The sequence below is a fragment of the Hippoglossus hippoglossus genome, chromosome 21, assembly GCF_009819705.1.
Source record: "Hippoglossus hippoglossus isolate fHipHip1 chromosome 21, fHipHip1.pri, whole genome shotgun sequence".
Taxonomy (NCBI): domain Eukaryota; kingdom Metazoa; phylum Chordata; class Actinopteri; order Pleuronectiformes; family Pleuronectidae; genus Hippoglossus; species Hippoglossus hippoglossus.
In genome coordinates, this window is record NC_047171.1 from 8,885,448 (window position 1) to 8,901,189 (window position 15,742).

Here is a 15,742-nt window from a genome sequence, read left to right on the forward strand (position 1 = left end):
CATCTACTGCCTGCTGCACACTGGAGGATTTTCAAATCTTAACTGACGTGAGAGAATTAAGACTTAACGACAGATGTAACTGATGTTTGATCATTTAATCAAGAACGCTCGACAAATCCAGTCGAGACGCAGGACCACACACTTGGCGCTTTAACAAACCATCTCTGAGCGGTGATTCCCGTGATTCTGGAGATTGCGGGACCTCACAGACTTCGGAATATAAACAAACATGGAGGCCGGCATCATCAGTGATGTTTCGCACAAACAATGGGACGCATTAAATAAGCTTACTGTCGTCGCAATTCCACGAGTTTGTCCTCTTAGTCTACTATCCACCTGGCACGGGAAACAAACGTCTTTTTTAGACTGTGGGCCGCCATGTTTTAGTTCTAAACACAGGTACGCAACAGCCGGTTTGTGACGCTGACGCTTCAGCTTGCTCTCATTGGCTATTGCGGGTTTCTGCTCACTCGCCAAACTGCTGTTCTTTTTGCACTACATGGGTCTCCCCACTTTCCCCTCGGAGAGGCCTTACATGACAGGCCTCCTCGGTTCGAAACCAGGGAGGCTCAGATTCAGTCAGTGACATTAAAACTATGTCTTTAGGGTATTTTTGCCAGATAATCTGTTCAGATCATAGCCTTCAAATCTTCGCTGCCCCCGCGATCATCAGGAGGATGGAATCAGACCCATAATCAGGCTTATTATCCTCTGTGCAGCAGGCATGGTTAAAGTTCTCTTAGTCTGTTTCCTCCGCTTCAACCTTTTCTGGCTCCCATCTTTCCTAACCTACAATCTCAATTCCTGGCAATGCTCCCTCTCGCTCGCTCTGTTTCTCCCTGTTAGAACAAAAATAAATGAATGAATACATCCTGAGATTTCACACAAAGGGCATTCGGTTGAGGGAACAGCACTAAAAACTGTACAGTATCTGCTCGTAAGCACATAGAACATATAAAAATTCGGTGTGTGAAGTGTGTTATGGCCTCTGTACCTTCGAAGCACAGCGTTCACTACGTTATACATGTGACGGAGTCATGGCTTCCACGATGAGACTATTTAACTGATTATCATCATTATTGCTTTTATGTGACATTTCTACTGAATGTAAATGCTATAGGTTAGAGCTACGGAGTAAAATGGTTGGGTTATTGTCTTGGTGTGAATACCAGCTCAGCTCTCTCATGGATAGAGACAGTAAATGTAGGTAGTTCACGTCAACACCTCAGGCTTCATTAGTCCAGGAAGGGTCCACATCCAGGTGAGCTGCTATTGTCCACCATTGCTCCTCAACACGAGGCCGCTCAGGCGTTTCACCGCCTCGTTCCACAGGCTGGTGGGAAGAGACTGTGAGCATTGCCTGAATCCCTTTTAGCCGTAAAAAGGGAAGGCTACGCTACCCAGCTTTGCCAATATTGGAGCGCTCCGGCTTCCACGTTAGTCCAGTCCTTGCCCTGTATCCAAATCCAGACCCAGTTTGAATCCCTGACCAGGTCTCACTCCCCTCCTCGGCTCTCCCCACCCTCTGGTTAGTCTGTAAGGCAATCTCAACTTGGGCATGGAGGGACAGAGGGATGAAGAGTCAGCCGTTTCACCAGCTGATCTCCCTCCTGTTCCACTTGTCAGGACTTGACATCGTCTCTCAACAAAACAATCAAAGCCCCTCGCCTGAATCATATATTTTTCCTCCTCTTCCATCCGTTTGTAGTTTGGATACGCAGCCACTGTGTTAGAGTGCGATTAGCAACCACAGTCTGTTAACACAGACAGAAAGACATGTTGTTTTTTTCTTTATTATTAAACAGGTACTGGGCCGTCCTTGGTGTGGGAATCTAGGGCTTTGAGGCTGCTCACGATCTTCTTCTGTGGTCCTACAATTGTCACTCCGACCTTTTTCAGATCTCTGTTTCGTGAAGGACAGAGATAGAGAGAGAGAGAGAGAGAGAGAGAGAGAGAGAGAGAGAGAGAGAGAGAGAGAGAGAGAGAGAGAGAGATGAGGAAGAGGGAAAGATTGGGGAGAAAAAAAAAAGGTGCAAAGTTTGCATTAGTGATGGAGCCTGTGACACCCACGTGGTATTTAATAACATGCGCCCCAGTGCTGCTCCTTTCACTTTCCCAATGCAGCCGTCATTCACAAAGGACTGCCTTTCCCTGAAGGCCACAGGGCTGCCACATCTCTGAGGGAGGTGCGTGTTGGTCTCACTCTCCATCACTAACAAACAGGGAGGTGGGCCTGTGGGGCTGCAGTGACAGCTGCTATTATGACTCTGCCAGTGGAGGAAACTATGGCATGCAGAGGCCTCGCTGGTAGAAAAGACTTAGTTTCCTGCATGGAACTGCATTTCCTTTGACAGGGCAGGTTTAAGTTTGGGGAAAGGAGCAGCACTAGTTCCTGAGTTTATACAACAGTGTGATTCAGATGCGTCCGGTCACGTGTTAAAAGCTCTTAAAGATTAGTTACTGTTCATGCATTCTGTGTGAGAAAAGACCTCAGGTTTAGATGTGTCACACGTGTTATGCATCATACATGTCAAATAGAAATACGCAGTAGTTAGTCAGCTGAATCAAAATGTCAAGCCAGTTAACACACACAGTAACAGCAATGTATACACACAGTATTGCTGATAACACAAGAGTCAAAGCACAGAGTAAGACAATATGTCTTTTGCCCATCTAATATACATGACATAGTATTAGTAGAAGCAGTGGGGTTGGAGTTGTGGCATTTCTACAACAAATGCTTAGCAGACAGATCAAGGTATTTTACGTGTTGTTAAATAAATATCACTTTTTATTATTTGCAAGCAGGAGATTTAGTTTGTCAGAGTAGACAGAGCTGCAGAAATTCAGCAACAAAGAAAACACCAGAAGATCACGGACTTGGCTTCACTTTGATATAAAGGGATAGGGATATGACTCATATGTTTAAAATGTCAACTGTATGATTGATTTATTTATTCATAGTTTCTTAATTTTCTTTTTTTTAAATGTGTTTTGTAGCTGTAACAAACACCAGCATTGTGAAAGAAAGACAATAGCTTGGTTTCCATCCACACTGGAGACGCCCAGATCGGCACTGACGACATCCCAGTCTGCACGTATGCTTGACTCATCCGCCCATCACCCACCCGAAGGAATTATTTTCTCCAAACCTGTAGTATAATCCTCATACATGTCCAAATGTTCCTTTGTCTGTTGGAGGCTATTCAAGGGTCCTTTACCTTATTTTCTGTTTACAGTGGTATGGAAACAAAGCTATTGAGCTCTCACAGAATATTGACTACAGATACTATCCCTTTACAGATCAGACAAGTGAAAGCCCATCCGTGCTCCTGGAGGTAGGCTACTGCTCCCAGGCGGGGGGTCTGTAGAGCCCCTCATCCTCCACCCACCATCCAGAGCCTGAGGAGGCGGAGAGGAGCCGGGCGTTAGAGAGTGGTGATCCCCATGGACGGCTCCCATTCTGGGCAAGTGGCAGGTGTGACGTGGACCTCCGTCAGAACCACTCTACTGAGACACAGCCAGGCCCACCAACATTAACACATTGAACTGGATGCCATCAATACGCTTTATCTCATGGATGCTCATTGAAGCACATTTATCTTATAATAAAAAAGAAATAGTAATAAATCAGGCATATAAATGTAACATTTGTGTTATATTGAGAGAAGAGGACAAACATAAATCATGACAAAAATGCTTTGGACAGTAACTCTTGTGTTTCTGAACATGGTAGCAGAACTTTTATGACCTCAAAATATACAGAAAGTCCCGTATTTATTGAAAAAGAAAAACTCTCAGCCAAAGTGTAGCATAAATCCATCCAGAATACATGAGATATAATAAATAAGAGTAAAAAAGCCTTAAAAAAAAGCACAAATTTATTACTGCAAAGGTCAGAGATTTTGGATGTCACTGGTGTAGCAATGTAGAGCTTAAGATCTATGCTTATGGGAAATAATCATTAATCACTCAAAGACTGCAAATCCAGTGTTTTTTTAACTATAGAGTGGAAACATAAAGGGGGGGGGGGGGGGGGGGGGGGACCTGCAGGCAGAACAAAAGTGCAATGACATTTGAAAAGAACAAAAATAAGACACCGCTGCACCACAGCATCAACTGAGGAGACAAACAGTGTTTAGTTGCAGTTGGAATGTAATTTATCTTGAGGCCATACATTTTAAAAATGCTACTCTGGCCTTGTATTAGCTACAGTTCAATCATTATAACTGCATTTGGGAGACGGACACAGGACAATGAATCTCCGCTGTGCCTTAGAGCAGAACTGTTGAGAGTCCAAACTGTTGTGTTGTCATCTTTTTAAAAATTCTGTTTTATATATTTTTTTAATCAGATAGTCCACTTAATGTCAGCAAAGCCCTGATAAATCATCCCAAGAGCAGACAATGATAATGAGATAACAAAGACATCAACAACATAAACATCGTCTACAATTTGAAACACGTGAGACATGATTATAAATCAGAACCAGAGACACAAACACTCACAGTCACACGAGACAGATCAGCAGTTGAAAGTTTCTCTCTGCAGTGTGTCACACTGTTGACTCAACAATCCCCCTCATTCCTCAGCAGTACCTCTGCTGGGTCTTTTTTCTCCCTCCAGTTCAGTTACCAGTGAACCGTGGTGTAAAACCATTTTACATGGGCACGAGTCATTTTCCTCTTTTGTGGTGTCACTATGTTGAGTTGCTGAGAGACTGTGGATACTAAATGATTGTGGGGTATAAGTGTTTTTTTGCAGTCTGCAACAGAAAGCGTTGATGCGTTTACCTTCATTTACAAAGGACCCGCAAAGCCTGGAGACTGTGAAAACATATACACTGTACTGTACCACCTGTTTCGCATTTTATCACCCCATTAAATGGCCGTTATCAGTTGCCATCGGGGGTATAAACATGTGGGCTGGCAGAGACTAACTCCACCTCCTGGTTGGCTCAGACTTTCATCATGACGGTAATAAACCTGGAGCATAACAGGTTTATGCATAAAAACTACTTGAATACGTTTAGGGAATAATCATGAGTTGGAATAAAATTTGTCAACTGGAAACAAACAGCTGTTTGAAGAGGCCGTCACCAACGCCACCTCACTTCTGCTCCTGTTACAATTACTACGGCCATCAGAGGTGGCCCATTGAGAAAAAAGGTTAACGATAGGTTGTAATAAGCTGCTTGTTTTTTAACAGTGATAATGATGAGGATATTATCTGGGCTGCTGGTAGGGGCCCTTTGCCTCTTCCAATGGGAGTGAAGACAACTGATAACCACCATCTAATGGGGGGATAACGTTGAAAGCGGTAGTGTAACGTATTTGGTTGTGGTTGTCAGATTAGGTCAAGTCTGTCACTTCCTCAATCAAATACCTGAAATGAACTCGGCATTGACCCTGTCCACGTGAAGAAAATAATCCCCAAAAAGTGGGGTATTTCCTGTCTCAGAAAAAGGACTTCAAATACTCCAGCTGATGAGTCAGCACGCTGCAGCCAAGTATGATTACTGTTCCTCAGAGGTCAGAGCGTTGCCAAGCCTTGTGCTGAATATCAAGGACTAGATTAAGACTGTACGAATCAATAGAGCAATCCATATTGAGCGATGCATCGTCTCCGCCAAGGCTGCTAGCCTTGTAGCCGTGCTAGCCTTGTGTGCCTTGGCTTCAGCCTTCAGTGGATTAATACTGCAGTGATCCAATTTAGCATCGAGTTACAGAAAATGCATTGTAGACCGATATGATTACTACAGCACAAGGTTACGCCGGTGCAGTTCATCTGTGGTGTACTCGGTCAATACCGAATGTGGATTACAACCTATTCTTGCCGTGTAAGCTTCTTTTTGTTTAGTTTGTTTCAGTTGACCTAAGATAGATTTCACATATTAATTGATTCATTTGCATGAGAAAGGTTCACAGAAAAGTGAGAGGAGACACTTTAATGAAATGGAGGTTTAATAAACTGGGAAAGAAATCATTTTAACGCCGTCTAATTGCTGGAATCCCAAAAATGTGTCATCCGCAGCGTTAAGGACGCACTCACCCCAGAGAAAGCTACACTTCTCCTCATGTCTCTTTGGTGTCTTTGTATTAGGAGCCATTTAGGACTTTCCAAATAGCAGCCATATTAGACTAAATTCAACAATCGGTACAGAGATACCAATGGTGAAAGTATAAACTTCTTTGTCCTTCACATCCTCTGAACTGAAATCAAATCCACGATTCATCATTATTCAAAAGGACACACACTTCAGGTTGCTTCTTTCAACCGACACAATTAATGGCTGCAGGTTAGGTAAGTCATAGACAGCAGTAATAGCTAGCTGCAGCACCGACCGCCCTCTCCCCACTGGCCCAGCTGCTGCCATCACCACAGTGAACGGATGCTTTGATCACAATAATTAGAAATGTCCAATTATTTACCCACTCACATTCCACATCGGTTAAACCAGCAGCAGGCCAACAGAGCAAGAGAGGCGAGAGGGAAGAGAGAATATTTCTGCACTTTAACAGGTAGAGTATAGTCTGCTGCTGTCCTTGATTTTCTTCAAGCAGCCGCACTTGAACTGTAAGTCTGGAGGTTTGTTCATCATTATAATCTCCCAGTCTGTTATGACTGTGCTTGGGAATCATAATTCCTTTCAGCCTGTCACCGCAGGACTCTGCCTGGCCCAAATCTGATCCCCTATCTCAAACCCTTTTGTCACTCTGATGATCCTGTCAGCGGGGCCAGACAGATCTCTAACTGTGGAGCTCTCTACCTTTTACTGAGAGACATCGATTCACTATCCCCCAATACTCTGCATCTATATAATTTCCAACCATTTTATTCTACAAATTGGTATTCATGAATAATTAGCTAATTAGTTATTATAATTACCAAATAGGAATCGGAGGTTGTTGAACTACCTGTCGTCTATTTTGACATTAGGGATGAGTGAACAAGACTCACCTCGTGCTTTAAGTCAGATGACTTCAATATTTACACAGAAACCAAAGCCAAACGGTTGTTTAGGAAACCAGAGTTGTCAGCCATGAAAAAAAAATCAACCATGCTTTACTTAACGGGAGCAGATGTTGAAGGGAAACAAATTCGATTCACTGACCGTGGACACTTTGCAGATTTGTCTCTGTACTGTAACTGTTCTGAACTGTCTTTTTAGATATGTTCTTCTTAAAAAATGTGTGTGCCATTATACAGTATTTATGACAAAAAACATGTGCTAGTGGAAATAAGTCGTTCAAAAACATATTTTATACAAGATTTTAAACATTAATATAGCAACCAGCAATTATTTTCTACGCAAAGATACAGAAGTTCTCTGCAGGGAATGAAGTCACGCTCCCTCTGTGTGAGCTGTGATCCGAGCTTCTCCATTCTTTGTTCTGGTAGCTGGTCCAGGTGCACGTCCATGTGCATGTGCACATCAATGTTAGTGCATGTGAGTAACTCCCTTTGAGTCACTTGGACCTCCCCACATCTATACGGGAAATGCCGTTTACCCGCTCCTGAGCAGTGATGTGAACATGACACCTGGGTGAATACGCTAATCGCCTAATTTCTGCACCACACATCAGTAGACAAATAGTATCAATACACCAGTCACTCTGCCACCACTGTGCTGTTAAACCAAAAACACCAAAACCACACCTTATTTGTACCCCAACAGGTTGAGGCACATTGAGTCTGGTTCTGCCAGTGCTTGATCATTGTGGGAACAAATATGTAAAGTGCATTGTGATAATGTAAATTCTGATTTGGTGCGATACAAATAAAATTGTTTTTTATTTGTCAAAGATGCTGGTGCTAGTGAGACATCTACTGGTCGGTGGATATTGTATCTAACCTTTAAGTGGCCATACCTGGGGATTGAAAAGTGACTGACCAGATGTTATTATATGGTCAGTGCGATCCAGGTCAATGGGGAAAACACAATCTAGGTCCTGCAGCTCCCAAAATTTTATTTCTCTAGATTTGGCTTTCAAGTAATTTTCTGAGAAACCTTTTGACAGCTCCATCCTTATTTTTTTTTCTTTCAAAGGCTTTTCTTTCTCTCCAGTATTGCATCTTGTCAAATCTCACCTCTCATTCCCACCCTCAATAGGTTCTCTATTGTCCCCTCCTGGAACGCTCAATTCTATCTCTCTCTCTCTTTCCCTCTCACTCTTTCTGCTTTTTGTTTTTCTATTTATCTCTTTCTTTCTCGTTCTTTTCCTTCTACCTCTGTGGTCATACTTACAACATTGAGCGCGTGGCTAAAGGTCTGTCATTATGAGTTACCGTGAGTCTCATCTGGACACTTTTAGTAATGGCTCTATAGCTTTCTTTTTACTTTCGGAGGAAAAAAGAGGATGTGTGTGTGCGTGTGCGTGTGCGTGTGTTCTTTACCAAGAGCCTCTTCAAATTCTGGGGCCTTGCTACTGGTACTGGGGCCCTGTAAACACTAGGTGACATGAATGGGCAGAGAAGCCTGTGTGTGTGTCTGTCGGCGTGTGTTGTTGCCTTACTCTGTGGAAGTCTTGGCCAGGGTGTCGCAGGAGCTGTAGCTGACCCCAGAGAAGGCCTCCTTGCAGGGTAAGGTCCTCATTCCGTCCATCCATTCGCTCATCGTCCCCATCGAGGGAACCTCTGAACTACTCCTGTCCAACAACAAGTTGGCCGGCCTGAGGCGAGACAAAGGAAGGACGAAGATAAATGAGTTGTCAAAGACACATTTCTCCGAGTAATGACCTGTAACACTGACAATGGAGATCATAGCATAGTTTCAGGAACATAAGGCTATTAGCACTACGCGGATCACCAGCTGAGAGTCTAATCTTATTGCTGCTGCAGCTAAAATTTCAGGCAAACACAACTTGGGGAGAGGATTCTTTGAATTAAGAGTATGTACAGTTTGCAAAGTGTTGATATTTAGTGACCTTGCACTGATTTGGTCCCATAAACACACACAACATCAGGACAAAAGAGAATAAAACTTCTACAGCCTCCAGGTGGACAGCAGGATGGAAACAGGGTTTATGAAAGACTAGCGACTCCACCAGCAGCAGGATTATTTACAAGAAGCACTGCAGAACAAGGGGGTGTACAGAACATTGTCAGTAAACAGATTGCCTCACTGCAAGGCGTGCTTTGATAAGACTATTTGTCATAGTGTGACTGAAGTGGTTACCAGGTTGAAGTTTCACCTCTGCATTGCAATTAAAAATCTATATACGATGTGACTTCATCATTTCTGCATAATTACTTACACACAATACACGTGTATTTTAATGAAGAGTTTATGTATCATACGCACACACACGCACGCACGCACACGCACACACAAACGTTTCTGTTGCATACAGTAAACCTGCACAATGCCTTTGGGCTTTAAGCACAGGGGGAATCAACCCACCACACAAAACGTCAATAATATTTTAAACATATTCAAGAAGAACATTACCAACAAAAGCTGCATCGGTTTCCGTCTAATTTCATTACAGTACCATGCGGCAAAATGCAATATTAGATTTGATTAGACTTGATGGTTTCAATTGGATCAAATCAAATTAAATGCACTGCGTTGGGCTTCAGAGTGCTCAGTCAACAGCAGCGGGTGAAGGAAAGGCTGCAGGCGCAGTTCTGACTGGCGCTGACTGATGTTTGCCAAGGATTGGGGGAAGGACGCGAGAGGAAGAAAGACTCACGCACGCAGAGAGGGATATTAGAGCGCTGGAGAGTGGTGGAGAAGCTGGAGACGGCACCGAGCTGTCTCAGGACCGAGGCTGTGTTTTATACAAATAATACTGGTTGTGCTGTTGTGAAACCTGCCCACATGGAGGCAGGGAATAGAAATCTAGGTCAAAGCACATTGGGTCAAACTCAAAACACAATCATCAAACAAACAATAATGATTCGAACACTTTGTGTGTTTATGGCCAAAATTGTGTGTTGCCTTTAAAACTGGGTTGGAAAGGCACAATTTGTTTTTTATAAGGCACCAATCTTGCAGATTGGACAAAGGCACCTGCGTTAGGACACACATACACACATTCACATATGCAATCACACACATGCACACAAGGGAAATGGCGCTTTGTGAACAAGGCAGGACCGGACAGGGCAGAGAACAGGGTAGTTTTCCTTTGGGGAACACTATTCATAGTCTTGTAAATAAATTCATTAGAATACCAGGAAGTCCACCTACGCCTGTTTGATCTGGATTGGCAGGGAGGTCTGGAGCCACTGTGTGTGTGTGTGTGTGTGAGAAAATCTGAAAAGTATTACCCAGGCTTAGGATATCCTCAGGGGATTTGGTATTTGGCATTTTTATTTTATTCTATTTTATTTTATGAAGTACTCTTTGGGATGTGTAAGTGTAGTAGAATTCAACAAAATGTATGCATTTGTATTTATTCAAATCAAATAGGCTAAATGCATATAAGCATCTTCTTATTGTAACCCTCATTTTAAAACTGTTCATCTTATTTCACATGTGGAGTAAGATTGGAGATCTGATGTCCTATGTTGGACTTGTGCACGACAATTACTCTCTTTTTGTGTGCTGATAAAATACAGTACAATATATTTTGATTAAAAACAGCAAAAAAAACTATCAAACCGATGTTACAATAGAAAATCATCAGGCTCCCATCAAGCAGCAATGTCAGAAACACCACCACACTGAGCCAACAAAAAGTGAGATGACATCTCAAACAGAGGCAGGGAAAAGGGGAAAGATAAAAGGGGAGTGAGAAAAAAAGATGGTGGAGTGGGTGTTGTTAAAATTATTGAGTCTTTTCCTGCCAGATCAGAGGCCTGTCAAAATTCTGGGGCCCCCCAGGACCCCCTGGAGAGACTGGTTTGTAGAAAAAGCAGGGAATTGAGGGCTAGACGGTGGGGATGGTTTGCATGGTGGTGGTGGAGAGGGAGGGGGGGTGAGCAAATCTCACTGAAAGGGGAAAAAAACGTCTATTGTTGATCATATTTTGTATGTTATGTTTGTAAATGTAAAGAAAAGGACTGATTGGGAGGATTGTAACTGAGGGTTTACAGATATACATTTGGCACAAAATAAGTTTGGACTCAAATTCAGATATCCCCAAAAAGTCCTGAATATTAACTTCAGAGTTGTCACTGGATTATTGATCCTCTCCTCTTCTGTTCCCGGCTCTGATCTCTCCCCCGTCATCCTCTGCTTTCTTTACCCCTCTCCTCGTCTCCTCTGAGAGGTAAACTGCAAATGACCTTGTTTCCCCTCCCCTATCATTTTCTTTTGTCTCCTTTGTTGTTACATTTTCGGCAACATCTCTCGGCAGCTCAAGAGACAAGAAGATTGGAGAGGAAACAGAGGGATGTGATGAAGGGGAAAATAAAGAGCAGAGAAAGCATCTGTCTGACGGCGTAGCCGGGGGGGGGGGGGGGGGGGGGTTTTCGCAGCAAACAACTGCTCGAACACGGGGAAGTATAAATACGCCGGAAAAAGAAAAAAGTCTACCCCCCTTCTCGTTTTCATTTCCCTTCCCTTCTTTTGCTCAATCTTTCATTTGTTTGACCTCTAAATAACCAGGCCTGTGTAGTCTCTTGTTTTTAAAGCTCTCGAGGGAGGAGTAGAGGTGGATGAGGAGCCGAGCACGAGCAGATTCATGTTGGTAGGACAGTGCGGGAGGAATTCAATTCGCACTGTGTTACCAGCACAATTTCCCAGGGCGCCCCTGCACGGGAGAGGTTAGCCCGAAACACCCGAGCCAACGTCGGGCCTTTTAATTGAAAATCTGATACCAGGCCATTAGGTATCTTCTGCCTCTACTGGATGTGATGAATATGATGTAGTTTTAATCAATACTACTCAGGTGGTCTGAACCAAGCTATTAACCTAAATTTACTCAAGTGTGACATTTTGAATTTGATTCCACTCAACAATGCATGATTTTTTAATATGGAAGCTTGATTTACATGAGTTTCACTCTAGAGTTTCAATGCTGTTAGAGAGAGTTTTTAATTTAGTGTAAAATGAGCTTTAATTGAAAATGTTATACATGGATTATTGCTATTAAGCTGAATCAGGGTTTCTGCAGGATTCAACAAGTCCATTTTTAAGTTCTCTTTAGGACCGAAATGAAGGAAATGTAAGACCTATGTCAAGTATGAATGATATGGAGGAATTTAAGAGTCCCACAATTACTTCGGTGAAGTAGCCAAGTAGCAAATAACCCTTGAAACGCAAAGTTATCTACAGTTAGAGACAATAGATATCTATATCATTTCCCACAGCTAAGCCAAGTGCACTGTGAACTCTCACCAGGGTGTTTGTAGCCTCAGGTATTAGTTCCATGTTTATCTGGAGTTTTATTACAACATGCTGCTATCTGGATCATTGAGAAACAACTAAAACATACAGAGACATCGAAAACTATGCATACCACCAAAATATTTCTCTTAAAAATGAACATAATTAAGAGTTACTTAAACATATTTAAAACATATGGAAATAGACATTTTTAGAGTTTTTAAGACTCTGCAGAAACCCTGTAATTAAACTCAAAGGTATTGATCTTCAATACTTGGCATCAACCTTGCGTCTCATTCCCAGGTTTCCTATACCTCCCCATGTCACCCTGTTCCGTGCCTTTTTATATCCTCGTAGCTTTGCATGATTATCTGTGTTCTTTAGTACCCTTAGCTGGTTTACTCTCACCAATTGAAACCTCCTTTTCCCATTTTTTCTATTCCAAGTTCCAACCTTACTCCACAGGCCAAGATATACACCAACACAGATCTCAGCCCAGTTCCATGTGCAGCCATGGCCCACGGCCCCAATCCCTTATTTCTTTGTCTCAAGCCCTTTACCAGGAAACTGGTTAGCTCTTATTTCAGCCTCAACCTCATTTCCAACCCGACCCTAACTGCTGAACATGAACTGAAGACCTTCTTTACTGGAAAAAAGTGTGTCTTTTGACATTACAATGAAGAAATATACTATAAGATTTGTTGTTACACATTCAGGCTTTTGATTATTCCTTTTACCTGCCTGGATAAAATGCTAATTATGTAAAAAACAACCAAACCTACTCTATGTGTGGCAGTGCAATATGAACCCCTGCACATTAATGTAAACTTACATGTATTTATAATGTGTAATAGTTGTATTTAAGCACCGTGGTTGCAGTAATACGTTGTTAAACATGAAGGAAGACACATCCTCACCTTGAAAACAGGATAACCTGTGATCTCATATGTTTTAGACAGCCTGTAAAGTCAATGGTATTGGCAGTGGCCTCTAACCCTGACTTGACTCCCGTTGGCCCTATAATTAGTCTCTGAAGGCCAACCTCTGCACATGGACTCAAGTCCCTCTTCATCCACACAGGGACACTAAACTCTGACCAGGTCCCACCCCTAAACTCTCCAGATGCTCTCCTCCGGTCTCAGGCTTTGGTCTAGAGGCTTTTGCAGAGGAGGGGGTTTGGTCCACCCGCCAGCCTGAGACAAACGAGGTGTGTGGAGCTGAGTGCAGCTGCTCCCGCTGTGCAACTGCCGCTGCCACACACACACACACACACACACACGCAGATACACACATACACACACACACCGTTCTCATAAATCACGAGAGCCGCCTCTGTCGACCAGCCTGTGCTCGCTCAGTGTTAAAAGGCAATCAGGAAAATTACATGCAAACTCCAAGGGACCTATTTTCACTTTCTTAAGAAATCATTAGTCAATGTTATGAGCTTTGACGTCTCCATAATACCACGGTCGTCTGCTCAGACCCAACGCTTGTCCCCCGCCCTGCTCAAAAGTGACAACTGTACATGGGCTGCCCTGGTTCCCCGCGGCCCCCTGGGAGAGAATAGTTGTCCCAACAAAGGACAGAAGTGCCAAGGCAGCGAGTGGGGGTAATAAAGGAGGGGAAAAGTAGGGAGGAATATGTCATTGGACTGCTGAAGAAATATTCATGGAAATGGTTTAAGGTAATGGGGAGGAGGGGCGGTGATGAGTGGAGCTAATTTTCACCTTGCAACGAGAGGAAGCGAGGAGGCAATGTTTAATGTCGAGTTCCTGCACCGCCTCGTTCCCAAAGCAAACAGGAGTTCACCAAGCGAGAAAGACACGTAAATCTAATATCCTCTCTCCGTAAGCCTTTGTCTTCTTATTGGCTATTACACTAATAATGGGGAATTGAGCTCCATTCCTGAAAATTAAAACTGCAACAGTCATTAGTATCCCCATGCGTTATGAGGACAGAGCAGGAAGTGCCATGACCTGCAGTAACCCATAGCACAGTGTGTGAAATGTATAATGCAAACCATCTCTAGTGTTTAAATTCCTGGATCCAGGTGACGGAACCCGAGCAGCAAAGGAAAGCCAGAATAACAGTATTGGTGGTTGTATCGTTTGTGCGATCACCGGAAGGCACAAGACACAAATGCCCCTCAAAGTATTCAAGGTTTACCTGGACGTGGTGTTGGCCGTGATTTTGAGGCTACCAGGGTTGCGGATGAGTTTATCCAGGATGCTGACTATCTGTTCAAACTTCGGCCGGTTGTTCCTCTCCTTCTGCCAGCAGTCCAACATCAGCTGGTAGAGAGTGGCGGGACAGTCCATGGGCGGGGGGAGGCGGTAACCCTCATCCACAGCTTTTATTACCTTGATGTATCAAGGAAAACACAAGATGGGAGAAATGACGGATGAGATTAATTAAGATCAAAAATGGCATCTATTGTTTTTACATATAAAGAAACATTTACTGCAAAAGATCTACATATCATTTTGCTCTTAGTGGTGCTTGGTGTGTTGTGTAGACACACAGACATAGTTTACACTTCATCCTCCTCAACCGCCCATACAAACACCTCAGCCTTACTGGTACAGCTCTTCTGAGTGTCTAGCACCCTACTTGGTCTGTGAGACTGCATTCCTTTCTTCTCTCTTCAGCCTAATTTGTGCTTACTTGCCAGATATCACATCATTTCCTCTTTTGCGCCCCATTGTGCAGCATCATTTCAGCTACTCCCAAACCTTGAAACAGTTCTATAACTTAGCGTGTGAGGTGCATCAAAGGCAACATGGATTGAGCTGGGGGCAAGACACAGATATCTGTATGTCCTTATTGAGGGAGCATAATGATTTACAAGTTACTCCTAGACAGAGATGCAGAGACTGTTGGTAAAGACGAGGCATTCTGCAGGAAACCAAGGATAAACCTGCACAAGGGAAAATAAATGCCAAAGCAGCGCTCCTGCAGGAAACAGGCTGGTGCCAAAACTGTTCTGTTTGCAGTTCTTCTTCTTTTCCTTTCTCCTAGTGATGTTTCATCTTGCAATGACAGCCTTACATTTTCTCAGCAGCAGTAACTACCATTTAGAGGCCTGCACTAAGTCACTCGTGTGTGTGAGTAAAGGGAAGAGATTGTGTTGACGTCACTGTTGCTGTGCGGAATGACCAAATCGTCAAGCACAACTGCAGCTTTAAGTCCATTTACAAAACTCTGTACATGAACTAAACATCTAATGTAAACGTTATAACTCAGAAGTACTTACATCCTGATTGGACATCTCCCAGTACGGTCGCTCCCCGTATGACATCACTTCCCAGAGCACGATGCCATAACTCCAAGCATCACTGGCCGATGTAAACTTCCTGTAGGCGATGGCCTCTGGTGCTGTCCACCGAATAGGGATCTTACCTCCCTGACAGAGGGAGAGAAGGAAAACAATAATCAGTCATACAGTTCTTCAGTTTATCAGATATG

General features: G+C 43.3%; 1 protein-coding gene across 6 annotated transcripts in view; it reads right to left on the bottom strand.

Annotated features, from left to right (window-relative positions):
* Positions 1-463: 463 nt before the first annotated feature.
* Positions 464-15,742, bottom strand: part of epha3 (eph receptor A3) — a 98,632-nt gene continuing 83,353 nt past the window's right edge. For 2 of the 6 annotated variants that reach the window (XM_034574025.1, XM_034574023.1), the window contains 4 exons: positions 15,531-15,680; positions 14,444-14,637; positions 8,517-8,672; positions 464-1,903 (listed from right to left, as the gene is read on the bottom strand). In XM_034574025.1, coding sequence (XP_034429916.1) covers positions 1,798-1,903; positions 8,517-8,672; positions 14,444-14,637; positions 15,531-15,680 — 606 coding nt within the window. In that variant the 3' untranslated portion in view covers positions 464-1,797. Of the gene's footprint in view, positions 1,904-3,392; positions 3,511-8,516; positions 8,673-14,443; positions 14,638-15,530; positions 15,681-15,742 lie in introns of all 6 variants that reach the window. The other 4 variants (XM_034574024.1, XM_034574026.1, XM_034574029.1 and 1 more) reach the window with 3 other exon arrangements.